General features: G+C 46.2%; 2 protein-coding genes across 9 annotated transcripts; one reads left to right on the top strand and one right to left on the bottom strand.

The window, feature by feature from the left end:
• Nucleotides 1-4: 4 nt before the first annotated feature.
• Nucleotides 5-4978, top strand: THYN1 (thymocyte nuclear protein 1). Of its 7 annotated transcripts, none has more exons than XM_036930055.2 (8): nucleotides 5-142; nucleotides 262-381; nucleotides 1921-2102; nucleotides 2888-2956; nucleotides 3309-3401; nucleotides 3979-4074; nucleotides 4307-4457; nucleotides 4781-4978. In XM_036930055.2, exons 2-8 carry the CDS (start codon nucleotides 339-341, stop codon nucleotides 4831-4833), a joined length of 687 nt encoding a protein of 228 aa, XP_036785950.2. In that variant the 5' UTR covers nucleotides 5-142; nucleotides 262-338; the 3' UTR covers nucleotides 4834-4978. The 7 variants fall into 7 exon arrangements, with proteins under 7 accessions (XP_036785950.2, XP_036785949.2, XP_057346570.1 ...); XM_036930054.2 differs by having other exon boundaries at nucleotides 12-146; XM_057490587.1 differs by having other exon boundaries at nucleotides 13-156; nucleotides 274-381.
• On the bottom strand, nucleotides 2951-26637 carry VPS26B (VPS26 retromer complex component B). 2 transcript variants are annotated; one of them, XM_036930052.2, is made up of 7 exons: nucleotides 26073-26637; nucleotides 17706-17862; nucleotides 12745-12909; nucleotides 10010-10185; nucleotides 8190-8332; nucleotides 7664-7765; nucleotides 2951-3367 (listed from the first exon to the last, which is right to left on the bottom strand). In XM_036930052.2, the coding sequence occupies exons 1-7, from the start codon at nucleotides 26293-26295 to the stop codon at nucleotides 3356-3358; spliced, it is 978 nt and encodes a 325-aa protein (XP_036785947.1). In that variant the 5' UTR covers nucleotides 26296-26637; the 3' UTR covers nucleotides 2951-3355. The 2 variants fall into 2 exon arrangements, with proteins under 2 accessions (XP_036785947.1, XP_036785945.1); XM_036930050.2 differs by lacking the exon at nucleotides 2951-3367 and having other exon boundaries at nucleotides 5436-7765; nucleotides 26073-26635.
• Between the last annotated feature and the right edge of the window lie 70 nt (nucleotides 26638-26707).

Raw genomic sequence — 26707 nt, 5'->3', positions numbered from 1 at the left:
AAGCGCCGCGGGCCGCACACACGGCTCCTCCGGCGCCTGGGAAGAGGGCCGCGATCAAGCCTGCGGAGTGGTGGGGCCCTTGCCCTCAGAGAATGGGGAGTGAATGAGAGCATCCGAGGGAAGAACCGACTAGAGTTCAAGGGCAGGTTATGCGAGGTGGAAATGGGGTTGTAGATAACTGGGGGAAGGATTCTTCGCAGAAGACCCTCGGGGCTGAGGCTCGTAAGCGTCCTCTCATTGTTTTCACCTTGCTCTGCGCAGGTTTCTGGGGAGAGTTGCCTCCGTTATTTCGGCTAACTCCAGAATCCTCAGCTCTTAAAGCCCCCTGCAGGGAGACCATGCCGAGACCCCGGAAGAGGCTGGCTGGGGCTGCTGAGCCAGGTGAGCTGCAGCAAGGCTGCCTCCTGACGAACGTTTCACTTCTACCCCCTCCTTGTGGGGATAATCCTTTGTGGATTATTATTCGTTGCGTTATCCCTAATCGTCCTCCGTCTTTACTCTTCCCACCAAAGCTCCATCTGTTTGTTCACTCAGGCAGTTTGTTCACTCGGTTCATTATTTGGTGAGCACAAAAAATATCTGCAATACAGGGTAGCATGTACTAGAGATAAGGCTACGCAGTTCCTGTTCTCTGGGAAAATGTAACAGACGAAAGAGGAAGGGTCCAGGAAACTGCATTGCAAGGGTCTGAGGGCAGGGAGGAATCCCTGTAAACGCCTCGAGGAGGAGGTGGAATTTGAGTCAGACTTAAAAGAATGGGGAGACTTAACACGGGCAAAGAAAATGAGATGTCATTTTTGTATTCACAAGGACGAATGGCATCCTAAGTGGATGGAGAGCAGGAACAATGCAATTAAAGGTAGAGAGCGTACCTCTTTTGGGAATGGCATGTGTTCCAGATTGACTACAACACAGGGTGTTACAGAGCACCACAAATGGTGTTCAAAGTGTGCCTATTAATTTAAAAGGGGTCACTAAAAAACTAGGCTGGGAAGGTTCAGAGTATTAGACATGCATATATGGTATTTAACGATGAGTGATGTAGGATATTCAGAGGCTCTGTAGTATATAGTCATTAAGTGTGGATTCAGATAGACCAAGTGACAGATCCTGATTCTATCATTTACTGGATGTGTAGTCTGGTACACATTTTCCTGATGAAAAGAGTTTTTTCATTGTACAAATTAACTGAGTTACGGTTAGGGTAACACATAGAGCATAAGGTCTGTCATACAATAGTAATTTAACAACTGTTAGTTATTGAGTGCCTCCTATGTTCCAGACATAGTCCCAGGCATATTTTCTCTAATTCTGTTGGGATGAAATTCAGTCTTTACCATACCTACAAAGTCCTGAGTGAGCTATTTTGTCCTTTTCTTGGAACCTTCACAGAACAGAAAGGCAAGCCACAGAGCACAGTGGGCAAGAAGGAAAGATGTATGAGATGATAAAAGCTAATATTTACTTAGCATTTATTATAATTCCAGGCATTATCTAAGCCCATTGTTTATATTATCTCATTCATCCTTCAAAACAAGTTCTGGAGTAGGTGCTCAAGTGTCCTCACTGGGAAAAATAGCTTCAACAAAGGCACAGAAGAGAATGACGGAAAGAAAACATTTATTGTGTACTTAATATATGCCATATACTCTGCTAGGACCTTTAATCCTAAACCACAACCACGCAAGGGATTCTTACCCCACCGAATGGATAATCCAGAAGATATCCTCTAAGGTAGGCATTCTTGTCCCATTTTTATAGATAAGAAACTGAGGTCCAGCAGTTAAGTTGCTACTGCTGGTAATGACAGTTCCAGGGTTTGAATCCCGGTTCTACCCCAAAATACATGGTTTTCCCATAATGGAATGTTACCTTTCATCAACTATGACAGGTCTCTTCTTTTTTATGCTTCTATTGCAGATGAGAAAAGGCCAGTAGGAAAACGTACCAAAACTAAGAGCCCAGGGGAGGCATCACCTGAAGTGGGGAACTCCAGCTCTCAGGAAACCTCAGCCTCTAAACATTGTGGGAAGAATCTAAGGAGCTACTGGCTGATGAAGTCAGAGCCAGAAAGCCGACTAGAGAAAGGTGTAGATGTGAAGGTGAGACCGACCGTGTACCTGTCCGCAACCCCTTCAAGCCGTTTATTAAATAAGAAGTGAATATGGGACACCACAGGGTACCATCATTGTCTCCTTACCTTTGAAGCTTAGGGAAAAGGTAATAAGGAATAAAATCAGTAGAATTTTATGAATCCTCTATCTAGGGTAGAAGTCAACAAACTGTCTATAAAGGGCCAGACAGTAAACATTTTAGGCTTTTGGTCACTGTTGTAATTCTCATGTTGTCACAAGAAAATAGCCTTAGACAGTATGTAAACAAATGGTGCAACTATAATCCAATAAAACTTTATTTACAAAATCAGGCATGGGGCTAGATTTGGCCTGAATGCTGTAGTTTGCCAGCCCCTGATCTAAGCAACACTTCAATGTTAGGTTGCCTTTCTCTTGCCACCTGCCACGCTCTTAGGTATCTCACTGCCAACAGTTGGCATATATTCAGGGAATTTTAATAATAGCCTGGAGAAAATGCAATTACATGTACAGAAATATGTAATATATTAATAAGTGAAACAAATAACCAGATTACCTTATCATCTGGGCAGTTCATTCAAGTAACCCTTTTAATTAGCAAGGATAACAAGATAACACAGGCTTGCGTACAGTTGCTCAATTTAAGTGGCTCTGTGGGGCTACTTCCCAGTAAACTACATAATTCCACTATAGCTAGTAGCATCCTCAATGTGGGGGAAGAAACTGTTGGCTTCCATATATTACCAATTGGCCCAGGATTGTTTAATGAATGACTTTTTATTTCCTATTGCTAGTTCAGCATTGAGGATCTCAAGGCCCAACCCAAGCAGACAGCATGCTGGGATGGTGTTCGCAACTATCAGGTAAGAGGGTAAGAGCCGGACCCTGAGACCCAGGATAGGATAAATGCCTGCTTCCTTGGACTTATTTGGTAGCAGAATCTCTTGGCCAAGGTTGCTTTCTCCCAGAACCCCAAACCTGAAAATGGATTCAAAAATACCCTATTTACCTGACTGCATGCAATTTGCAAATAGCCTGTGTTCTATCCACTGTCCTGGTACAAGTCTGAGCATCATGGCGCGAAGGTAAGAACTGAATTGGGGAGAAGTTGTAAAAAAGAAAACTCATCTAATAAAAGCAGACTTGAGTTCCACCAACAGCTGTTGTTTGACAGCTGCTGAGGAAATAATTCTTGTTTCTTCTCCCCTTGGACAGGCCCGGAACTTTCTTCGAGCCATGAAGCTGGAGGAAGAAGCCTTCTTTTACCATAGCAACTGCAAAAAGCCAGGCATTGCAGGACTTATGAAGGTTAGGTATACAGGCTTTGGTCTTAATGCATCTCCCTTGAGGAGGACTTATTCATGTAGCTATAAAGGGATACAGCTTAAATAGGTAACAGAAAAGAAGTTCCCTCCTCCCCATCCCTGTTGTCACAGGAATGTGGAACAACTATCCTGGCCCTTTCCTATGCAACAAGGACTATAAAAACACAGGCCTCCTTTCATGGCAACAGACTTCTCTCCATTTCTGTGCTTTATGCCTGGGTCTTTAACCCCAAAATAGGGCTCCTCATAGCTTTTCCAAGCCAGGAGTTACTGGGATAAAATTATTATATACAAGTAAAAAAACAGTGGCACCAGTAATAATCTGTAATATTTGGTTTTAGAACATACTTGTAAGATTTTTTTGTCAAAACAGTGTTTGTTGATTTCCTATGCTTGTCTTAGACTGTATATTATTTCCAGATATGTGAGCCCTCACTGGCTCTACAGCAAGACAGATTGGGTAAGAATGTAGGGTCAGAAATTAAAGTTGGACTTGGATTAAGGATGGGCCATGAGCTGACTGTACAGGTAAATGATTAGAGACTTGGTTTTGTTTTCAGATTGTGAAGGAGGCTTACCCAGACCACACACAGTTTGAGAAAAACAATCCCCATTATGATCCATCCAGCAAAGAAGACAACCCCAAATGGTCGATGGTAAAGACTGCTATTTTTCCTATTTCCTGAAAGGGGAAAGGATGGACAGAGGGGGGAAAAAGGTCTGGGGGAACTTCAGGTTAAAGTACAGAGCCCCACTTTACTCAGATGAGGTTACTCTGACTTTGGACGTAAGAACAGAAAGCCCTGCCTACAGGAGCCTCCTGCGAGCAGCGGCACACACAGTGGACAGTCTGGCTGGTGTGTCTTTCTGTCCTGCACTGTCACATAGGTGGATGTACAGCTTGTTCGGATGATGAAGCGTTTTATTCCCCTGGCTGAGCTCAAAGCCTACCACCAGGCTCACAAAACCACCAGTGGTCCATTAAAAAACATGGTTCTCTTCACTCGCCAGAGACTCTCAGTTCAGCCCCTGACCCAAGGTAAGAGTGGCCCTGTCATTTATTACCCACACACCAGAATGACTCCATGAATTCACTTTTACTGGCTGATTAAACTTGGGTACGGCACTTACCTTCTCCAAGTCTGTCTCCTTTTGTGTAACCCCCATGAGGGAGGACGTATGTTCTGAATTACCCATAGTTAGGTACCACCAGCCAGCAGTGCTTGGCCTAGGGCAGGACACTCCACACGTGGTTTCAAATGAATGACCACCTGCTTTGGTAATGGGAAATACCTAGCATAACTTCCCTGTTCAAGAGGAAACACAGACCTAATTCCTCACTTTCTTTTCCCTTTTTGGTAGAGGAATTTGATTTTATTTTGAGCCTAGAGGAAGAGGAGAACCGAGTTAACTGAGACACTGTTGCTGGAATGGGCAAGACATTACTCCAAAGAAGCTTTTATAAGACAAAAAGTGTGAAGAGGCTTGCTTGTTATGTTCACCTGGTGTTGTACATAGGTGGTTTTTGTGTACTTTGTTCAATAAAACATTAATATCAAAGCTGAAAGTTTTGCTCTTAAAGTAGCACTGGGGGTAGTAGAATACTCCATTTCAGATCTTTTACGTCCAGGATGGCTCTTTCTGCCCCTCGGCAAGCTGCAGGGCTGCCTCTACCATCTTCCGATACCAGAACAAATACCCAGGTGTGTGGTTCAGTGTGTTAACCCACTTAAATGACTTTCACAGCAGCCTTCCTCACCACCGGTCCCTGAAATCATGTGGGTCCCATGGGGGTTTAAATCATTAGCAGTTTCAGGACAAGTTGCTGGATAGAGGAGTCAAACCAGAATTCCTTTCTCAGCTATGTGCTTGTCTAAAGCAGTGTTCAAGTGTTTCTTGTTCACCAGGGGCCACAGACCTGGAGAGGGCAGGTGTTGTACTGGATAAGGGTGGAAGTCTGTATTCCCCTGTGTGAGGGAGGACAGCGTTAAGACAGAAGAGACCACAGAACCTGGTAGACCGAGGGCACAATGCCTCCAAGCCACAGGGGCTGCCTTTAATCAGACAATTGAAACAAGTGTTCTTTTTTTAAAATACAGCCATTGAAAAGACAACACATTAAGAAACATGTAAACACTGCAGCTGCTTAATTACAAGTTGCACTGCTTGTTTAGTACCTATGCACTCCCAGGTATGGGGACCTTTAAAGGAGGGGGATGGCGCCTCCTCTCACTTCCACAGAGAAAAGATTGGGAATGGGGCAGAGTAAGAGAAAACAGAAGACCTGGCATGTGCACAGTTCCTGAGAGAATAAAAGCAAATTCTATCTTGTAGTTCTCCCAGAAGAAAGGTTTAAGTGAGATGTTAGGAAAGTTGAGAAATGAATGTGTTGTCAGTTGGGAGCAGAGGAACTCACAGATGCTTTCTAGTTAGAATGCCGGCTGTTACGGGAGGCACACCAGAGCCTAACATGCTACGAAGAAGGCAAAGGACACAGAACCTGCCTCCCTCATACACTTAAGCTCCAACTTGACAATTCAGGGACAGCTGGATGGGTCTTCCTCTGCCTGTAGGGACTGTTCCCTGCACCTGAACCTGGGGTCCAGCCTGGGTAAACTGCCTTAGCTTCCTTGGTTCTGCTGCCCCCAGCCAGTCTCCAGGCACCCCAAATGCCTTTCCCTCCAGTCCCAGTTCTGATCCGTGAGCCCTGCCTAAAGGCCCATGACTGCACTGCTTTCTGAGGAAAAGAGTCCCCAGATGAAAGGCTGACACAGGAACCAACCCCTCTGCTTTCAAATTTACAGAGAACTCAGACTGCCCAATATTGTACTTACTGGCCAGAGGGGTCTGTCTGGACCTTCTAGAAGGGAAGTGAAGCCAACAGGAGAGTAGTTCCTGGTCATTTCCAGATGAAGCAGAAAAGGATGTCAATACCTGTACTACAATAGGCCCTCGCCCAGCACAACAGGGAAAGTCCCCTCTCCTCCAGTGTGACAATACCCACAAGTTTTTCTATATGTGGTTTTAAACAAACACCCATGGTCCTGATCTGGTCAGTGAGCTGGAAGATGACATGATCTGGCAGGCAGACTTATTCTGAAGTTGTGTAGCCGAGTCTTCTGCCAAGGCCCTCACCTCCCTCCTTTAACTGGTAAGCAGGAAGTGACAAGGCTTGGGTGATAGTAAAAACAAAACCCTCAAGGGTTTGAAACCAAGCCCCAACTCGCAGAAATTAAATGGAGACAAGGAGTGATGAGGAATCACACTTAGGGAGCAAAGAGACCTAGGCCCTTCCTGGGATCTCTTCCTAAAGAAAATAGGTGCCCTTGTTTAGGCTCACTGGGGCACACTAAACAATAACCCAAGACCACGTGGTGAAGGCAGGCAGCCACCATGCGGTCACCATCCTCCCCCTCAGCGGGCCTGGCGTGGCCTCCTGTGTTCGGCCATGCCGCCATCCATGCGTGACACTGACCTTGTGGTGCCTCTGTGCCCAGGATTTCTCATGGGTGAGGGGACAATCAGCCAAAAGCCCTTCCACAGGCTCCTGTTCCAGTGTGTTACTGACAAGAGTCCACAGAAGATGGAGAAGAGAAGGGAGATGGCTGGGTCCAGCGGTGAGAGAAAGGCCAGAAAGGAGGTGGCTTGTGGAAACCTCTCAAGCACCACATCCAAGACTCCCAAAGAGGTAGCTTCCTGATCTTGAGTCTCCCCCCTGCCATTTAGGATGGGGCAGGCCCAACTCCTTCTGCCACTACCTCAGGGACAGAAGACGGGAGTGTAAGACGTGGCCACCAAGGGCCCTGTTGGCAGCTTGGAATCCCAGGGACGTGCTCAGATCCTGTACCAAGCTCAGAGAGCCAGGAGCCAAGGATGCCTGCCCTCTGCTCTCCTAGTGGATGTAGGGCAGCCCCACGTGGAAGGCCTCCACAGAAGGCTCTTTTCCCAGAGAGGGACTAGCTTCCAGGTGCTATCTCTCCCTATTCCCACAACAGCCATAGAACCCCAAGGACACTGCTTCCCAACCCAAGCCCCTTAGGTTCTTCAGAAAAAAGAGTTTAAGTCAAAACATGATTTGTTTTCAGGTTGCAAGTAACGGGTCAGTTGAGGATCATACCGTCTGCCCCCACCCCAAGCCGCTGGTGTTTGGTAGACGGGGGTGCTGGGGTGCAAGCCCAGCAGCTTCTGGGCCCCAGGGGCCTACTGCCTGCTGTTGTTGTCAGACAGCTGGTTGGGGGTCCGCACCTCACCCAGGGAGGTTGTGCCCTCGAAGCGCTGTGAAGCGATGGCTGCCTGGTGGGACATGCTCTTCCGTACGATGTCACCCTTCCGCCACAGCACCACTTCCTGTAGAGTTGGAAGAGGGTGGCAACATGACACCATTAGAGGGAGGCAGAGGGATGGGTTTCCCACAGGCTCCAACTTGCTACTTGGGGAATCTTGGGGAAGAGCCTCCTCTGCTCATCTCTCACCAAGATGGCTGCTGTCCATACTTCCTTGTCCCCAAGGCTCCTCCTGATGGTGTGGCCAGAAGGGCAGAGTGGTCACAGGGCTTGAACCCAAGGAAACAGACTCTAGGTATCAAGTGGGAACCCTTGTTCTTGCTGTGGGACTCTCAGCAATCCATGTTTCCACCTTGTAGTAAACCAGCACGTGGCACAAACACTAATAAGCTTTTTCCCCTGTACCATTCTGCTTACTGGTCAGGAATGACGTCCCACCTGTGCTGTCCCTAGGCAGCCATGGGCCTGGAGGTGGTGACAGGCCTCACCTGCTGTTTGAAATAGCGCCGTTCCTCCTCATCTATCAGCACCAGGTTAAGGTAATAGCGCACAGAGAACTTCTTGTTGATGTCGCGCATGGTTGGGGTGAGCTCATACCCAGCCAGGAAGAGCCGGATTGGGATGGATTCTCCTGGAAGGGCCAGGCAGAAATAAGACCAAAGGACAAAGTGACCCAGTCTATCTTACACCATATCATTCTCTGACCACGGGAGGGGAGATGCCACCTGGACCTGTATAGAACACTCGCTAAGCAAGTGCCTCTGCCTTTTGGCAAGTTGCATTCTGCTGCCCAGTGATTGATTTGCTGAGCAAAATCAGGACTCAGCAGTTCCACTCCAGGTCCTTTTGCGAATGCTGAGTGTCCTTGTCTCACCATCCCAATACAGAGACCAGTGAGCAGCAGTGAGTATGAACAGCACAGGTGTATCACTGTTAAGCATCTTTTGGTTACATGTAATGTATCTAGCTGTTGGGGTTTCAAGAGCCAATTGTCAAACCCCAGCTAACTCATCATATAACTGAGCAATTCTAATGCCTCCTCCCTCCATCCTAACTAGGGTATACCTCCCCAAACACATCTCTACTCTGAGATGGCCTGGTAGAGTGGTATAGCAGTCTGGAAACAAAAAATCTTTATTTGTGTCCCAGCTCTCCATTTGCCAGTTGTATGAATTCTGTCTGAGTAAGTCTGTTGCTTTTTCTGGACCTTAATTTTCTCATGTGGAAAATTAAAGAATCAGATTATATAATATTTTATGTCCCTTTCAGCTTGAATATCGTGCCTTTCCTAGTATAAGCAGAACAAAATTAGGGTAGTAATTCTAATGAGAAATGCCAAATCTATGATGTGGTCTAAAGCTAAATATAAATGATCTTTTAATTATCTGCTGTTGGTATTGTTCTCAGTGCCCCATTTCACTTGTACAGGGAAAATGACAGTTGGCTCCATTTGCACAGCTGGTGAAAAAATGGAACATACAGAGTCAGGAGGGCCCAGTTCTGTCCCCCAAGGGCCTGACATAGTGACACCCAAGAATCTTCTGTTAGTGCCCGAGTGTTTCAGGCTGCTAAATCTACAACAGTCCTCTTTCCATGTGGAACAGACTGTGGGAATAAACTGAATAAAACTTTGGCATCACTAAGCACTTCTCAATGAAAAACACATTCTTCCTCATCTGTTGTTATAGTCAGTGAAGACCATAAAGGACTGCTATGCCCAAATAACCATAAAGGTTCCCCAAATAAGAAAACTTTCAACTCCATTCATCCCAGATGTAATGCCAGCCAGCTCCATGAGGTGGCGGGCCAGTTTCCATCCAGTTTGAGTGCTGTTTGTAGCACCTACTCACCCTGGCCGGAGTACCTATCTATACTCGGTGAATACAGAGCACGTATCATTTTACCAGAGCAAGAACTAAGTAACATAAATGACTATTCTGCCTTAGTCTTTTGATTCTAGGAGCAAAGGATATCAAAATGTCAATAGGAAAAAGTAATAAAATGTTCAAACTGTATCTACTAAGCCACTACTTTTCAAACTTTTTTGTTAATAGAGGTTAATTTCTGAGGTCCACTTTCCAGTACAAATTCAATATATAAACAAGGCTGAGTGGAGCTCTTCCAGGTGAAGGTGCGGTTCTTAGAGTTCCACATCTCAGCCCTCTTTTTCCTTCTTCTTGGGACCCACAGGTACAGTGATCAGGAAGTCATAGAAAACCTTACTTTAACTTATAATCCCTCAAGCCCCTCCAAAGTTCTGTGTGGGGCCTGGGAAGTGTGGCTGCGGCTTGGGGGCTGGGGCACTCACCTCTCACTGGTGCTCCATCCATGATCTCATACTTGGCTATCGTGTCGTTCTCATGGTATACATTGGGACCTGTGCCTGTCGTTTCCCGCTTGATGATGTCGATCTCCATGTGCTTGATTTTGATTCTCACCAGCAGGAAGTATATTTTCCCTACAATGACATCTTTCAAATGGTATCTGAGGAAGAGAAGAAAAGATGTGTGTACAGCAGCTGACATTTATAGACCTTCCTGACTCAGGAGAGGGGACACCACCAGCATGTAGGCTAAGTTTGGAGTCACTGCACTCACCCATACTGCTGCCCACATTGTCACTGCAGAATCATGTCCCAGTAATCATGTCCCAGTTACTTGAATCACAGTAACTTCTGTCCCTTCCATTACAGATACAGCTGAAAGGGCATCTTTCCTGCATGTTATGTCACCATTTCTGCTGCTCATCTGCTCTGTCTCCTCAGTCCTTTAACTCCTTTTGTACCTTTTTCATTTGTGTTTGTGGTTTCTTAGATATCCTTATGTGTGAGAGGTCAGTCCTCCAATTCCAGGAGCAAGGTTGATTATACAATTGGCTCTTTCTCTCTTAAGCTCCACAAAATGTTTTTTGGGGACTGGGTCTTGATGGCCCCCAGCACACGGTTTCATCTGCTGTGGACCTGACAGGAAGGCAGAACAGTAGGGCAAGATGCATACACCAGTAGCCACTCGGAGCTTTGCTGCCACGGCTTGTGCTCTGTGGGATGTTAGGGATTGGGCCACGTTACACAACATTTTCTGATCCCTCCTGCTCCTCTCTGTGGGTCAGTCAGTAGTACTGGTGGTCTGTATGTGCACAGCCCTGTACCAGGCACTGCTGCAGAGGGCAAAATTGTCCAACTGGAAGCTCAGAATCATAGCACATGCACAAATTTTTCAATTTAGATTTTTAAATTTAGAATTTAATCTCCTTATACTACAGATGAAAAAAAATGAAAGTTGGAAGATAAGCAACTTGAGCAGGATTTGGGTAGGGACAGACACAGGCTCCAGGTTTTCAGGCTTCTATTCACCCTACTGTTTCAGGTCTCCTTCCTTCCTGCTTACGATCTGATTGAGCTGACTGGACACTCTATGTAGATAACCTAAGAACCCTTAAAAATCAGAATGTAGGCCACTCAAAGCATTTTAGAGGTAATGCTTAGAGACCATAGATTCTAGGGGTTTTCAAACTTTACAAACTGACCATTCCCTTATTCTAAATGAAATCTTATGCAGAAGCATTACTGCACACAAAACACAAAGGAGCTGCTGCTGTGGAGGGCCTAGGGACCCATTCCTTTTCTACTTCACCTTCCCGTATGTGTGTTTGAAGCCCATTAATTTGATCCATGCCCCTCACTTTTCAGATGAGAAACCCAAGGTACAAAGATGTTAGTAGCTGTTAACTTCACCCCAACTCCTCAGGGGCAGAAGAGGACCTGATTCCAAGCACAGGCTCTTTCTGTTCCATCCCATAGACCAAGCCCTCTCACACAGCACAGCCTACACTCGGAGGGCAGGCCCACGTGTGGGAGTATCCCATCCTGGATGTCATGCAACTGACTCTCTGAAGCACTTTCACAACTTAATGTGGTCTCGAGCACATTGCTGACTGATGGCTATTCACAAGGTGGCAATGCCTACAAGCCACCCCTTTTACCAGGTGGCTGGGATTTTGGTATGCAGGCTCTTTTCCTGGAAGGCCAACAGAGCCCGAAGACTATGAGAGGAAACGGGGAGGAGCCTGTTCCCTTACATGTCCCTGCCAGGCCCAGGTAACTTCCCCCCCAACTCAAGGGTGGGCCCACCGCCAAAGCAGGGCTCTTCTGGGTACACTTGGTTCCAGGCCAGGGGGCAGGGAGAAAAAATACACCTTCCCTGCACCCTGGTTCTAGGAAGCACACATGTCCCTAGTTTAAAAAACCCTGTTGCCAACCCTTCACAGAAGAGCCAGCTGGCTCAGCACCCACTACCCTCCCTCGATGATGGTGGGCCTGAGGTGAGGGTCTCTGCACAGTGAGACCCTAGTTAGAGACTCTGTGATTTCTTTTTTTTAGCCCTCTGTGAATAGAATACACTTTTACTTTTGCATACTTGATTTTTCAAACATTTTCAGGGCTGTTATTTTGAGAAGATACATTTTTGAACTGTAGGCTTTGTGATTTACAAGCACTTAAAAATTCTGATGTTCTAACAGTAAACACAGTTTAAAATGCATGGCTTCTCAACTTGCCAGTTAAAATAAAAGTATTTATAGACCTTTATAAAAAGGCCACCAGGTATCCTTTGGTACAATTCATTTTATTTCAGGGAGGACACAGCAAACTATGGCTGGTGTCTGGTTTCCTTGCTTTGATTTCTAAAGACATAATGTATATGGAATACAAATAATAATGGAATGGTATTCTGAGAATAATCTCACACAGAAGGAAATAGCTGTATCTAGAATCCAACAACTAACTTTTAAGTTATTTTACCTTGACTTTGAAAGACACCATAGGATGTTTAATAAATTAAAGTAAAATGAAGTTTTATTTTCTGGTCAGTTGGCCCTTCGCCAGCCTGGCTCATATGTCCACTGCATTATTGCTGTGACCGCCCCATGGCATTGCTGCCACCTGGAGGCAGCCAAGGCAAGGGACTCCGTCAGCTTGCAGCCTGAGCAAGTCCTGTCTTAACCTCCCTAAGTAATCCTTCCACCGCCTTGGAGCCCCACACTTACTTGGATTTATTGTACTCAAACTCGATGTGCAGGCAGTCTTCGATCCCAACCTCCATCTTGATAGAGGAGTTCAGCTCTGGGTATGTGCTGAGCGTGTGGACAACGATGTCCATTTCTTTGACAACATCATTGAGGCGGCGGCTGATGGTGGCTCGCAGGAAGTACCTATAGGGAGCGGACGTGCTGTGAAGGAACACTCCCAATCTCCAGATGCGACCGAAGTTTATGCACTGAACAGACATACTTGAGAGAACCCCTTCCACAGTGGTTAACCTTTAGGGCTTCTTACTCCTTTAAGAATGTGACCCTCCTCCCAGAAAAAATGACCATGTGCACTTATATGCAAAATTTCAAGTTCAGAAACCCTCTCCACACCCTTGCGAGCCCATACTCTAGGTTAAGACCACTGCTGTAAGTAAAAGTGATTCTCTGCTCCAGACTCCAACTGCATGTCATTGTTAGACCTTTCATGCCTTTCACTGTTAACTACTGTGCATTTGTGTGCAGGTTTTATTTCTTCAACTTACTCCTGGCTCTTTGGGCACAGGGATCTGTCTTATGCTCTTATATTTGCATGCCCTTTTATTTAACAATATTCAATCAATAAGTATCTTTCAAGTCCCTCACTGTTAGAAGAAAAGGGAATGGAAAAATTAAGTCAGTTATTCATTTGTAAGCATTTATTGGTAGGCACAGGATGAATAAGACATGGTCTCATGGGAAGCTCACAGTCCACCAGGGGAGATGGGCAAATAAACTGAAACACTAGTACACACAGAAAGTGCTAATTCAGATACAGAAATCAAGTGGGAGGGAGAGAAGGGCATTCAGGAAGAACAAACTGTGTAAGTAAAGCAATTGAGGTAGAAAAGATACTGTTTTGAATAAAGAAAGTCTCTGGCTGAACCTAGGATCTGTGGGGAGGGGTTGCTGGGGTAGAGGACAAGTTAGAAAGACAGAGACACAGCCCCTGAAGGGGTTAGGATGCCAAGCCTGCCCTCTACAGCCAGCTACTTTATCATGACCTTCACAGCATCCCTGTTCCCTAACTCAACTCTATCCTAACACCTGAGAGAAGAAACACCCTTTAATTTTCTTCTAAATAAAACTTACAGAAATCACCACTGCCCGTGAAGCATTCCTGGGGAGAGGTGCTAGGCAGCTCTTTTACATGTTTAGGCTAACGCTCCTCTTTGTGGCCCTAACTGCTTCTCGCAACCCTTTTATACATTTCGGTAACTCAGGTCACATTCCCCAGGATATCTGTTCCTAATCCTCTGCCAATTGCTCAGGCTCTCAAGCCTCCACCCATCCTGAAGGTGTGGCTTTGATGTACTAAGAAGATGAAATACACTTCTCCCCTTCTCTGCTTCTCTGTGCTGTTTTTTACTTTTTAGTTAGGGCCTAAACATGTGTCTATGTCTACCCATCCCCCAGTAGCACTTCTCCAAGACCTCTTCTCCTCCTCTGTCTGGCAGAAGGACTCTCAACCTGAACACAATTTAGAATCACCCTGGGTGGGAGGGACTTTAAAAATCTTGATGCTCAGACATATCTGACATTTAACAGCTCTGGAGAGGGACAGACGGAGCCATCAACCGTTTTAAAAGCCCCAAGTGATTCTACTGTGGAAGCCTTGGTAGAAAACTTCTGTCCAGCACCTTGAACCTTTTAACTTTTCCAATTTTCTCTATGTATCCAATGTCTGTCCAGATAAAGGCTTCTTCCTTTGAGTTTATAAAAAGTCCAGAACTCATCAATCCCCCAAACACTCTTCAGCCTTATACTCTTGACCTTTCTTTGGACACAGCTGTCACAGAGGGGTCCTATTCCAACCACTGAAGCTTCTTCTCAGTCCCTCCTCCTTATTCCTTGTTTTTGTCTCCATACCCAACCGAAACTGCCCTCATGAAGGTAACACATGGCCTGCCAGGTGCCAAACACTGTGGCCTTTTTGGGGCATCAGTTCTACATTCGTTTTCATTCTACTTCCTCCTGCTTGAGATGATCTTCCCGTGGCTCCACAGGAGGCACTGCCAGCTCACCTCCCCCAGCTGCCTATCTCCCAGTAGCAGGTCCTGGATTCTCCTCTCCCAGAGCTCACCTTGAAGAACGAACCAGTTATTACCTCTGAGCAGATGATTCCCACCAGCGACCTCTCTGTCCTAAGTGCCAGGCTTGATTTTCTAATTGTTTGATAAGCTTCTACACCTCTCTATGCTACCAGTGCTTCAAAGTTGGTAGCCCTCTGTCTGCATATGCACTCCTCAGTCAGTTCTCTTGATGTCTACTAAATTCCTCATTTTCTACCTGTTCCTCAGGTCCACTGAAGTAAAACTCTTAGCACCTCACTCTAGCCTTCAAACAGTTATCTCCACACTCTACCTATCCATCAAATATGACAAACTGACTTTAAGTCAGTCTTTCCAAGGAACCACTCCTCTGCTAAAAAACAAAGGAAAAAGTCCAAAAAAATCTTTCCATGTTTTCCCTCTGCCTATGTACTAAGACACAAGCCCTTAAATCTAGAATGTGCATGTTCCATTACACTGCCCTTAACTAATTCCCTTCTATACCTCCTCTCTCATCATGAATCCTAAAGTTTTTATCTAATTTGAACAGTAACACCTTTCTTTCATTTTTTTATTGTGGCAAAATATAGAAGGGGTTCAGTGTATGTATGCCACACTGCATAAACATTACAGTGAGTTGAAAGCAACTGAGAAGCAACAGAAGAGGAACTTTCTGCCCTCCCCTATGTACCAGGAAGGGCTGGACGTTCTCAAACACGAGAGACAACTCTGGAGTCTCACCAGCCCAGAGACTGCACCTTGTTTAAACAACCCTTATCTTCCCTTTCTTTCCTCCATATAATTGCCTTCCCAGAATCTGTTGACCCTAGAAGCTCAAAGTCCCTTTTCTTTTTTGTCACTTCTCTGTAATATTGCTGTTCTTCTGTTAAGATGCTTACAAAGCCCAAGTTGTAACTACCCCTCTGAGTTACCAATCACTGAGTTCCTTGTGCATGTGCAATACACATGCCAACCAACCTTGTTTTTCTCTTGCTAATGTCTTTTGTCAGTTTAATGTGAAGGGCCCCAGCCAAAGAACCTAAGGTGGGTAAAGGAAAAAGGTTTTTTCTTCCCATACAATATATGTAACATAAAATTTACCATTCTGACTGTTTTTAAGGGTACAGCTCAGAGGCATTAAGTACTTTCATACTGTTGTGCAACCATCACCACCATCATCTCCATAACTTTTTCAAATTCCCCAACCAAAACTTTATCCCTACTAAACACTAACTCCCTATGTCCCCTCTCAACAGCCCCAGGCAACCGACTTCTACTTTCTGTTCCTATGAATTCGACTACTCTTAAGTGGCTCATATAAATGGAATCATACAGTATTTGTCTTTTTATGGACTGGCTCATTTTACCTAGCATAATACTTTCTAGGTTCATCATGTAGCATAAGACAGGATTTCCTTCCTTCAAGGCTGAATAACACTACATTTTGCTTATCCATTCACTTGTCGGCGGACACTCCGGTTGCACCCACCTTTTGGCTACTGTGAATATGCCGCCGTGAATGTGGATGTGCATACATTTGGTTGCTTTCACTTCTTTCTGGTAAATACCCAGAAGCAAAACTGCTGGATCATATGGTAGTTCTACTTTTATTATTTTGAGGAACCCCCAAAATGTTTTCAACACCTTTCTTTTTGGCATAAAAATGTTTAGGAGAAATCCACTGCAAAAAATATAATTAACCCCACAGCCAAGCACAGTGACTAAATGACTCTCACTGTTGCAGCCTTCTCTGAATGCAGTTATGGAATGCCCCCTTCAGTGGGGGTCATGTCAGTGTTCAGCCTTCTCCGTCGAGATTGAAAAAGAGCCTACAATCACACTTCTGATGGAACAGGGAGGCCGGGGGAGAAGATGAGAAGAAGGGTCTTGCTACAGTCTGCACCGTCCTATACCCCGGCCTTCAGGTGGTGAAATGCTGACCTGATGAGACAGCATCAAGATCTGGAACCAGCTGTCCAGAGTGTCGGAGGAAGTCTGCTTTATCCCAGTGATACCACATAATCTCAGGTTACATGCAAGGCTTTGTAGCTGCTGTGGATTTTTTTTTTTACCCCAGAGGCCCTGGAATCAGTCCCCATCCTCAGAGTTTCCAAGACTGGAGCAATAAAAACAATCTCATGTATTTAAACTGTGTTTATTAATTTTTTACGAACTCGTCACACTGTGTTACATTTTATTCTCTGGTCACGAAAGATGAACAGATCTAGAATTAGAATCCAAATCTATTACCCACTTTTCAAGTGAGAAAGTTGAGTAACAGAACTCAGGATCATACTGCTGTTGTATGGCAGAGCTGGACCAAGGAGTAGTATGTCCTGACACCACCAGTAGTGCATAGGAGGTGGCTCCCAACAGAGTATGAGAGCCGACTACTGAATTCTAGGAATTTTATGAACTGGTTGTTAAACACAGCAATTAAAGTTAAATAATATAAGCTTACAACTAAATGAATTACATTAAAAACAAAGGTAATACCTACCAAAAGCTCAGTGCTTCCTAATTATTTTGCTCTATTTTACAATTCTCTCTGTTCTTGGGGGGAATTTACATCTCATATCTCTGTGTGACAGTAATGCTATGGCAAGACTGTACATCTTTTCCCAACTCTGCCATCAGGGACATCAGGTTGGTAGCTTGAAACTGGCCATGGTGGGAATATTTACACTACAGAAATTGACAAATGCTACAAACCAGGAGTTTTTAACCCCAGAGAGCGCAGTGTTATGCATTTACCAGCACACCTCTGCTCTCAGCCCTCTTTCTTCTTGATACCCATATAAAGATCATCAGAAATGTGGACCGCTTCAGGTCCTCGTTCACAGCAGGTAGCTTTGGGAGCAAGGAGGGGAAACGGGGGGCACAACTCACCGTAGCTTCACATTCTGCCCTGTGTAGGACTCATACGGCTTCTCCACATGGGTGAATTCAAAGTCGAAGGCCTGCGACTGAGTGATTTCTCCAGGCCGGGCCAAGTCCTTCACCAGGGACACAAACTCATGATGGTTCCCACGGTCATAGTAGAGCTCTGGGGAGAGAACATCAGCCTTTTCTACCATACCCCAAGTGACATGGGGCCTAGCAAGAGGGCTGCAGGAACCCTACTTCTGAAAAGACCTCCTTCCAAAAGAGACCTCCTCTAAGCTTGGTTTTGACTGTCTTTTCCTGACACACTCCTTCACTGCATTTCCCATCTACTGGTCTACCTCCCTTCCCCCTTTCCAAACACTCTTTTGCTACATATAGAAAAATCCTATGGCACCTTAAGAACCCAATATAATCCTGCTCCAGGACATCAGCACAATACCTTAATAAGGGATGCATAAGGGAAACTGCTACCAAAAACAACACATTTCTTTAAATACATTTTTAAAGATACTTATAACTTTTCAAACTATATTCATAGTTATTTAGTCATGTCATCATAATAATCATCTTGTGAGAATGCTAGGACAGGCTTTATCACCCATTGAAGGAAACTGAGGCATAGCATGGCTTAACGATTGGCTTAGTCACTGGGCTGGCTGCAGGGCTGGGGCTGGAACAGCCTATTGCTATGACCTAGTAAAATAAGGGTAGTAACATAACTCACCTCATAAGATTCTGTGAGAATTGAGAGGAGGTAACAGAGATAAACAGCACCTACTAGATAGCAAATACTCAAAAACATTAGCTGCTAGCTGTTACTACCCCTTAATAAGAAATCCATGTGGCCAATCTGACACAGAAGTTTTAATGTTATTCCCTCCATCTAAATCAATGGTCCTCAAACTTCAGTATGTATCAGAATCACTTGGAGAGTGTGTTAAAAGATTGCTGGGCCTCAACCCTACTGTTTTTTTATACAGAGGGTCTGCAGTGGGTCCACGAATTTACATTTCTAGCAAGCCTCCAGGGGATGATGGTCCTGATGGTCCAGGGACCACACTTTGAGAAGCACTGCTTTAAATTCATCCTCCTTTGGAAATAGTTCTGGAATTTCTTTAGTATACATTCATGCCACCCATTTATCCTATATTATTTTATGCCTGTTTGTACTCTGCCATTTAAGTGCTAACTTTTGCTACATACACAGTCTTTAGATATAAGCCCTATATTCACAGCCTCCTGGCACACCCCAGTACCTGGCTATGCAGTGGGGACACTTAATACTGACTGTGATACACATGGCCACATCACAGTCAAACCACCACCCCTTGGGCATTTCTGGGCTCCCGTCCTAGGCTAGGCTGCAACTGCAGCAGTGTGGCTCAGCTGGGAAGCAGAGCAGCACAGCACTCTCTGCTTCTGTGCTGCACTGCTTGGGGACAAACAGGTCCACAGAGAGAAGTGTCTGGGACAACCTCCTACTAGGCCCTCCCCTATCTCCACAGCACAGCAGGCAATCTCTCTCAGGGAAAACTTGAGTGTCAGGGGCAGTGGGGCAGAGCTGCAGTTGCTCTGGGTCCACCCCAGACAACACAAGGTCTGAGTTGTCAAGATTGAGTTGTCAGCCTTCTTGGGCCCAAGAAACAGTGTCCAGCCCCACCCTGGGGGAGAATTGTGCCCAAAGGAAAATTGGCTTCAAGTGATGCCTTCCGTCTTAGTGCAAAAAACAATCCTAGGAAACAGCCCTGACAAACCTATTCTAAAGGGAACTTTTTTCTCCCGACAGGAGGCATTCTAAAGCACAGTGGGCTCTGTCCTAAGATTTATCCAGAGTGGAGGGGGAAGTATGTGGTTAATCCTACTAAACTAGTGCTGCCACTTCTTTATGAAATTACATTATATTCTGTGATTACAGTTTGTTGATTTCCTATGTAGTTACATTTTGATCCATCTTACATTACAAATGATCCACCTTCTCTTCCAAACACTAAATGGAATCATCAGCGGGCAGTGAGAATCCACAAAGCTGCTACATGGGAGAGGGCAGCTGCGAACTATGAGAGAAAGGATAAGGAAAGGTGAGCAACCCCTTGGTCATTTTAAAATTCAGGAACCGTGTCCCCAGTAGAAGTAAGGATGTGCAGTGACTAGGTGGGAACAGAGGCACTGGCCAGCCCGTGACCAGGGCTTCTCCACTGGTTCTTGCTGGCCCATTGCTACATGAGCCCTTGTTGATGATCCTGGCTCTTAAATGGAAACCAACCCCTTACCTGGGGAACCTGGGGTCTCAGTTCCCAAGCACTCAGTTATGGCCCTATTTCAGGGGACAGAAGCAGGCAGAGCAAGGCCCCAGTGTCCATGAACTCTAAGTGGGAAATCCCAGAGTCAAGAGGCAGATGGGAAGAGAAGGGTGGAAAAATACACAAATGTGATCACACAGCCCAAAGACATCATGAAGAACAGAAGGACCTGCAAGTGAGCGCTGGCTCAAGGAGCACTCAGGCTGCCAGTATCTGGGATCCTAGCAACAGACAGCCTGACCCAGCAGAGGAACCTGGCTGCAGCTGGGACCTTTGGCAGGCGAGGTCCTACCCCACATAGCATCATGTTCCCCTGAGAGCTTTTCCTCCCGGTCACATGTTTATACTCAATCCTGCATGAAATGTCATGGGAGAGTGGCCAGTGTGTAGTCTGAGTGGAGCTGTACTGGGCTTCCTAATTTTTTATTGACAAGCCATGTGTGATGCTTTTGCAAACATTGTGGGCAAAGGGGCAGAAGCAGTGGCCATTCTTGGCTATTTGCCAGAAAGTTTGGTTCCATCTCCATTTAAAATAAAACAGAAAATCTAGGCTGTTCTAGGAGGAGGTTTGGGCCCTAAAGAGACTCTAAGCTGCCTCTATTCTATCACAAAGATGCAGCCACAAGTCATTCCTTGTCCTGCCCAACTTCCAAAGCCCACAGGACCAGTCATTTCAGGCCAGAGATAGGAGCTGATGAAGTGTTTTGTGAAGGTAACTTCCCTGTCTTGAGCCTCCTTCTGGGCCCAACAGAAGGAAACGACTTTTGTAGTCAGGACGGTTTATGGTGAAACTTGTCACTAACAGCTGAAGAGTGAATTTGCAACTTCAGAAGGAGATTGAGCCAGCTCTGTATCCCAAGGGTGAGAAGACACCCCGAGACTTGCTGCTGGGCCAGCACCCTGTAAGTCAGCATAGACAAAAAGGCCTCTCCTGATGTTCCCAGCCACTGTTTGCTGATGGCAACGCAGCAAGAGTCATGCTCACCAATCTATTCAGAACTACTGGACCCTGGTAAACCTGCCGGAGCAGCAACAACTCCAGCCTGCCCATATCCGGCCAGACACAGCTCTGCTCCAAGCCCTGCAGCAACTTATTAATAGACCAGAATCAAGCCACTTAATCTCAACATGCCTTTTACTTAGCATTTCACGGGTTAATGAGTTAAAATACAGAAAGTATCTGGGTTTTTACAAGCACAGGCTTGATTGGTGCTGATGGGTTCAGATACATTCACTGGCATTATTTTGAGAAACTAAAAAACAAAAACAAACAAAACCCAGGTATTACCCATTTGGCTTTGGAATACAGGGATTCATGTATGCTCTCCTCTGCAGGTCTGGCCCTCTAATTACCTCCGGTTGGCTTAACCCCCTAGTCTCCAAGGTGGCCCAGCTCTGCCTTCATTCTCCACCAGTGTCTCCCAAATGATTCTAGCTGGAAAATTTTCTCCTTCTTCTGACAATAACGGAACTTCCCTCAATACTCCTCACCTACCACACTGCACCCTTCTAAAACTTGGGCCATTAGCTGATAGAGCAACATGGAGATAGCCTCCCCATGCGCATGTTGGCATTGTTAGAACACAGACAAAGTCAGCGAAAAAAGTACACTATGTGCAGGAAGAATCCCAACACAGTTCAACTTACTGAGGAGAGCAGAAAAACATTAAACAATACAGGTGAGAAAACAAGGCCTTCGGCTCTCAGGGGCAACATTCAAACTCTAACATCTGCACAGACAGTGCAGAGCCACATGGACCACAGATCCCATACCTCCTGTTTTCTTATATATGGGGTGGAGGCAGCCTCGGCATGGCATAAAAGAGTCTGAAGACACATGAACCGACATCTAGAGCTAGTGCTTCCTCAGCAGAGGAGCCACAGGTGACTGTCCAGTCGGGGAGGCATCTTAGCTCTCCTTCAGTGGCCTGGAGAAAGGGGTCTCAATGCCTCCACCCTGAGCAGGAAGCCCCACCTCTTAATAGGAACCAGCAACCCACACCTGCACTCTCTCTCTCCCTTTCTTTCATGAAAATAATTCTGGATTATCCAGGAGGAAAGGAGGAAAGAAACCCAGAGAATAACTTCTGTAAAATCTTAGCTATGCCCAATGTATCTAATCAGCAAATATTTCTTGAACATCTTTGTGCTAGCCACTGAGACTAGAGATAAGCCACCACACTGATGATGGATACAGGGCATCCCTGGCTTTCAGAGGTTCAGAATTTAGTGAGGGAGGGAGGCCAGTTTTTTAAAAAAGTCAAAAGCTTATCCTATTCTGTTTGAAAAGAGGTGCCAATGAGGCCTCGAGAAGAACAGTGGAAGAAGTCTTCAGTCAACGTGGGGAGGGCAGGAAAGGCTTTCTGATGGAGGTCATGTTTGCTGGGCTTTAAGAATGAGTAAAGCTTGGATGGAAGGTCACATTTGCAGAAAGATGTTTACATACAAAGAGAAGATGCCAAGACTCTAGAAGGAACATGGTATCTTGAAAAAGCTATGAGTAGTGAGAGTGAAAGGTTAAGGAGAGATGAGGCCAGAGAGAAAGTCAGGACCCACTCAGGAAAAAGCTGGAGGTACTTTTCCTTTTTAACCAATAGACATTCATCAGAAGAGATTTGAGGAGGAAACTGACACTGTTAGATTGCCTTCTAGAAAGTTCACTCTTACAGAAGATGAACTGCAAAAAGAGAAAAACAGTACAGGGAAGATGCCCAGTGAGGAAGCTGCTGTGATAGAAGTAATAAAGGTGTGTTGCTGGAAAGCAAGGAAGCACAGACTGCTGACTCTTACAGAGCTGTTGGAGGGGACCAATGTTCAGAAGCCAACTAGATGTGTGGGCAGAGGAGTGGCAAGTCTAAAACTCCAAGATCTCTGATGCTGAAAGGACCCAGGTGACATAGGACAAAATGGAGAAACAGGAGAAGTAGGGCTTAGGCTGGAGTAGAAAAATAAATGGGCTTCTGTTTTGGCTGTGTCTTTGGGTGGCCTGTTGGGTGCCCAGGTGGAGATGTCTAGAAGGTAGCTGGAAACACAGGCATGGGACTCAGAAAAGAGTTCTGGCCAGAGTTTGGAAATATACGAATGTAAGACAACACTGAAGTCATGAGTGCAGATGAGATTCCAGAGCAAGTCACAGAGTAAGAAAGGACAGGCAGCAAAAGTTACCCCTCTTCCTGTCTTCCTCCAAAACCAAGATTGACATAGGAGCTTTTCTGGGCAGGGTCTAGGCCACTTTTTGGAAGGGGGGTCCAAAGAGGTCCGATGCAACAGATAACCAAACAGCTGTCCTCTGTAGAGTCCCTTCCACTGGGAAGGCAATGTGGAGAGGCAGACAAGTATACCAGAGGGGAGGCTATAACTGGTGTGAACACTTCAACGGACAGTCTGCATAGGAATCAGGGGTGACTGCAAGGTGACATGCTTTAAAGGTCTAGCTCCTGAAAACTTCTTGATGGATCAAGTTTAACAGGGAAAGAGAAAATGACAATGATAATCTTAAATCTCTTTCACTACTATGCGTACTTTCTTCGTGTGCCAGGCCCTGCATTTCATGTGTATTATCTCTAGTCCTCATAAGACCCCAGCAAAATCTCTATTATAAACAGAGCCTTACTTAATTTAAATAACCCAGGCTGCTTGATCCTCAATCATATGCCAGGCTGTCCCTCTAATGAATACCTAGAATACTAGGTGGGGAAAAATATACTTTCATCAGGAGGAAAAGAAATTAATCACATGGCTAAGAAGACTAATCACATAAACCACTTCATTTTCAAGCTGTGGAACTCTTTCTAGGAAAGAAGGAAGGAAAAAATTAAGAACCAAAATCCAAGAGACTGTAATTTATAAGAATAACTTGGAGTTAAAATGCAAATCAGTGAGAAGGTGAACAGAGTACAGTATCAGCTTTCTTACACCTATGCAGTAAGACCCACAGTGCATGTCACACATACAGCCAGACCTCAGAACCTGACCAGAGTCCCACCCACTTCATACACAGTCAAAGAAGGCAATGAAGGAGAAAAACCACACAGCCACAACTTTGGCTAAGTTCCTCGCCAGCTTTGCTCTGGTGCACTGAGACCAGCTCAGACTGTCTTAGGTATACGACACCAATACACCTTGCAGTGCATGAAGCATGATCCCTTGACATCTCAACATCCTCAGAAGATGATTTTGTCACCCTTGCCTTACAGGTGAGACAGCTGAGGCCCAGAGAGGGGCAGAGCTTCCCCAAAGTCACAGGGTCAATTCAGCCCAGGGTGCTCAGGGGCCCAGGCAGAGTTATCACTGGAAGCAATAAAAGTTCCCTAGATAACTCAATTGTCCTGGGATTCAATAAGTTAGACAAGAAACTAGGCAGGGCAGGTGCAGCAGGCAGCCTCCTCAACTCCCTTCCTCTTAGACTAGAGGAGGCCTTGACACCATTCCCAGTGAATAGCTCATTTCATACTGCTGGGGCAGGAGACATTCTGGTTCACTTTCACATACTCATGAGGTATCACCACCGAGAGTGATGGGACAGATACAGACAAACGTGCCTGTTTACACTCATACTGCAGAGCCAAAGACTCCATGCAATAACTTTAAAACTACTACTTAAAAATACTAACTATAAGTAGGCAAGGACTTTTGACTATCTCATACATTATGCTTAGCATAAAATGCTTTGGATTCACCCTTTCTACCCAGTGGCTCTTTATTAGGGGTGATTTTACCCTCCTAGGACATAGGGCATTTCAAGACATTTTTGTGGTCACAACTCAGGGGTGCTTCTGGTATCTGTTGGGCAGAGGCCAGTGGCACTGCCAAACATCTAGAATAGCAAAGAACTACCAGGCCCCAAATGTCAAGAGCACTGTGGAGAAACCCTATCGAAGCTAGAAGTGGAAGAGCAGAAGAAGGTATGAAATGCACGTTTCAGGCCCCTTTCCAGTACATAAAAGGTCACTCATATCCTGGATTTAAAATAACAACAAAAAGGTTTTTGTAGGATCAGTCTTCCTGATTTCATTTTCTTAAGTACTAGAGGCAGATACTTCCGCCTGAACACTGGACTGCAGAGACAGGACATATAGACTCAGGGTTCCTCCTACCTGTGCCAGTGATTCAGAATTGGAGAGAGAGTATTTAACAAGCTTTCCCAGGGAGTTCCTAAAACAGGATACCCATGCACTGTGTGGTATAGGGTATGAATGCACTGCCAGAAATTTTGGAAGCCCATACGGGTATTTACTGTGAATGTACTCCTGACCTCATAACAAAACAATTTATTTCAGAAGCTCAAACTTTTATAAACACATGACTCCAAATTGTCGTAGAATTGGCGACAACCCCATTTTGACTGGCAGGGACCAAAATCATCTGTACTGTTACTGCAGTCTAGCGTCTAGTTTTAACTATTAATAATCATGATTGAAGAGTGTTGGAGCACTGAGAAATTCTGGTCTTAGAAGCATAACCTTTTTGTCTTTAAGAAAAAAAACCAAGTCAATAGTCAATTGAAAACTAGTATTCTAATAAATTACTTTTAGAACAGGCTAGGTAGACAGAAAGACCAAGGCTGAAGACTGCAGGGTTTCTTTTTCAACCCAAGTATAAGGATAGACAGCTCAGAGTTTAGGTGAGCTAGGAGAAATTGGTGAGTCAGCTCTCCCACACCACAACTTAGAGAAAAAGGAGGAAAATGGGACTTCAACAGCTAGGCACAGAGGATAGACTTAACTTGGGTCTGGCAGCTGTCCGACCGTAGCAAAGCAGTTCTGGAAGAACCGTCTCCTGCTAACAGACCCACCTGCGGGTTACTGCAAGAGCAGCTCACCCCGCAATCCTGGAGGCAGAAGGCAAAGCTGAGCGGCATGGTGAAGGAACGGCTGGGGTGTCCCAGGGCAAGGGGCCCACAAAGACGAGGCGTGCAGGGCCGCTCCGTGTGGCCCGAGCGGCGCGCTGTCACTCTGGCAGGGAGGACTGCAGCGGCCGGGCTCCGACAAGCCTCCCGGGCGCGGCCCCGAGAGACCGCCCGCCCCAGACGACCCCCGCCCCGGGCCCACCCGACTCCAGGCTCACTCACCGATCTGTCCGATGAACTCGATCTTGATTCCCTGGTGCTCCAGCCGCTTGTTAGGGTTCTTGAGGGCGAGGCTCACCTTCCCGGAGACCGTCTCTCCGTCGTAGAAGAGGAAATACTTCTCTTTCTTCCCGTCCTCGGTCTTGTGCTCTGCCCGCTTCCTACTCTCCGCATCGTTCAGCAGGATCTCTACCTCCACGCTCTGCCCGAACCCGAAGAAGCTCATGTCGGTACCGAGCCGGCCGCTGCTGCGCTCGCGGCTGGGCCCTCGGGGAAGCGGCCCTCAGGGAAGGCCAGGCTAGCGCGCGCCCCGGCTCCGCGCCCTCGGGGCGACGGCCAAGCCCGCTGACCGCGGCAAGGCGGGCTGCAGTGCCCGAGGACCGGCACCGCGCGGCCCCAGTGCCCGCGGCCGCGGCCGCGGCAGGAAAGGCGAGACCGCCACGCAATCGCAGCAGGACAGTGAGGGCCGGGCGCGAGGACACCCACGGTGGGCGCGGGTGGAGCAGCGCGCGCGGAGCGGCACAGCGACCCGCCCAACCTCGGTGGCCAACAAACCCAGGTGCTCAGGTCTCGGACGCGCTGGACATACCGCGCGCATGCGCACGCCTGGGACCCGGCGCTTTCGCCGTCGGAGGTGG

This window comes from Manis pentadactyla, chromosome 13, assembly GCF_030020395.1.
Source record: "Manis pentadactyla isolate mManPen7 chromosome 13, mManPen7.hap1, whole genome shotgun sequence".
NCBI classification, from domain to species: Eukaryota; Metazoa; Chordata; class Mammalia; order Pholidota; family Manidae; genus Manis; species Manis pentadactyla.
This window is presented reverse-complemented; position numbering and strand designations above follow the sequence as displayed.

Coding starts and splice junctions, on each gene's coding strand:
- THYN1 (XM_036930057.2), top strand. Junction 3,402..3,978: donor GCATTGCAGGACTTATGAAG/GTTAGGTATACA, acceptor TTTTGTTTTCAG/ATTGTGAAGGAGGCTTACCC. Junction 4,458..4,780: donor AGTTCAGCCCCTGACCCAAG/GTAAGAGTGGCC, acceptor CCTTTTTGGTAG/AGGAATTTGATTTTATTTTG.
- VPS26B (XM_036930050.2), bottom strand. CDS start 26,295: ATGAGCTTCTTCGGGTTCGGGCAGAGCGTGGAGGTAGAGATCCTGCTG. Junction 10,186..12,744: donor TTTGAGTACAATAAATCCAA/GTAAGTGTGGGG, acceptor TCTCTTCCTCAG/ATACCATTTGAAAGATGTCA. Junction 8,333..10,009: donor GGATGGAGCACCAGTGAGAG/GTGAGTGCCCCA, acceptor TGGCCCTTCCAG/GAGAATCCATCCCAATCCGG.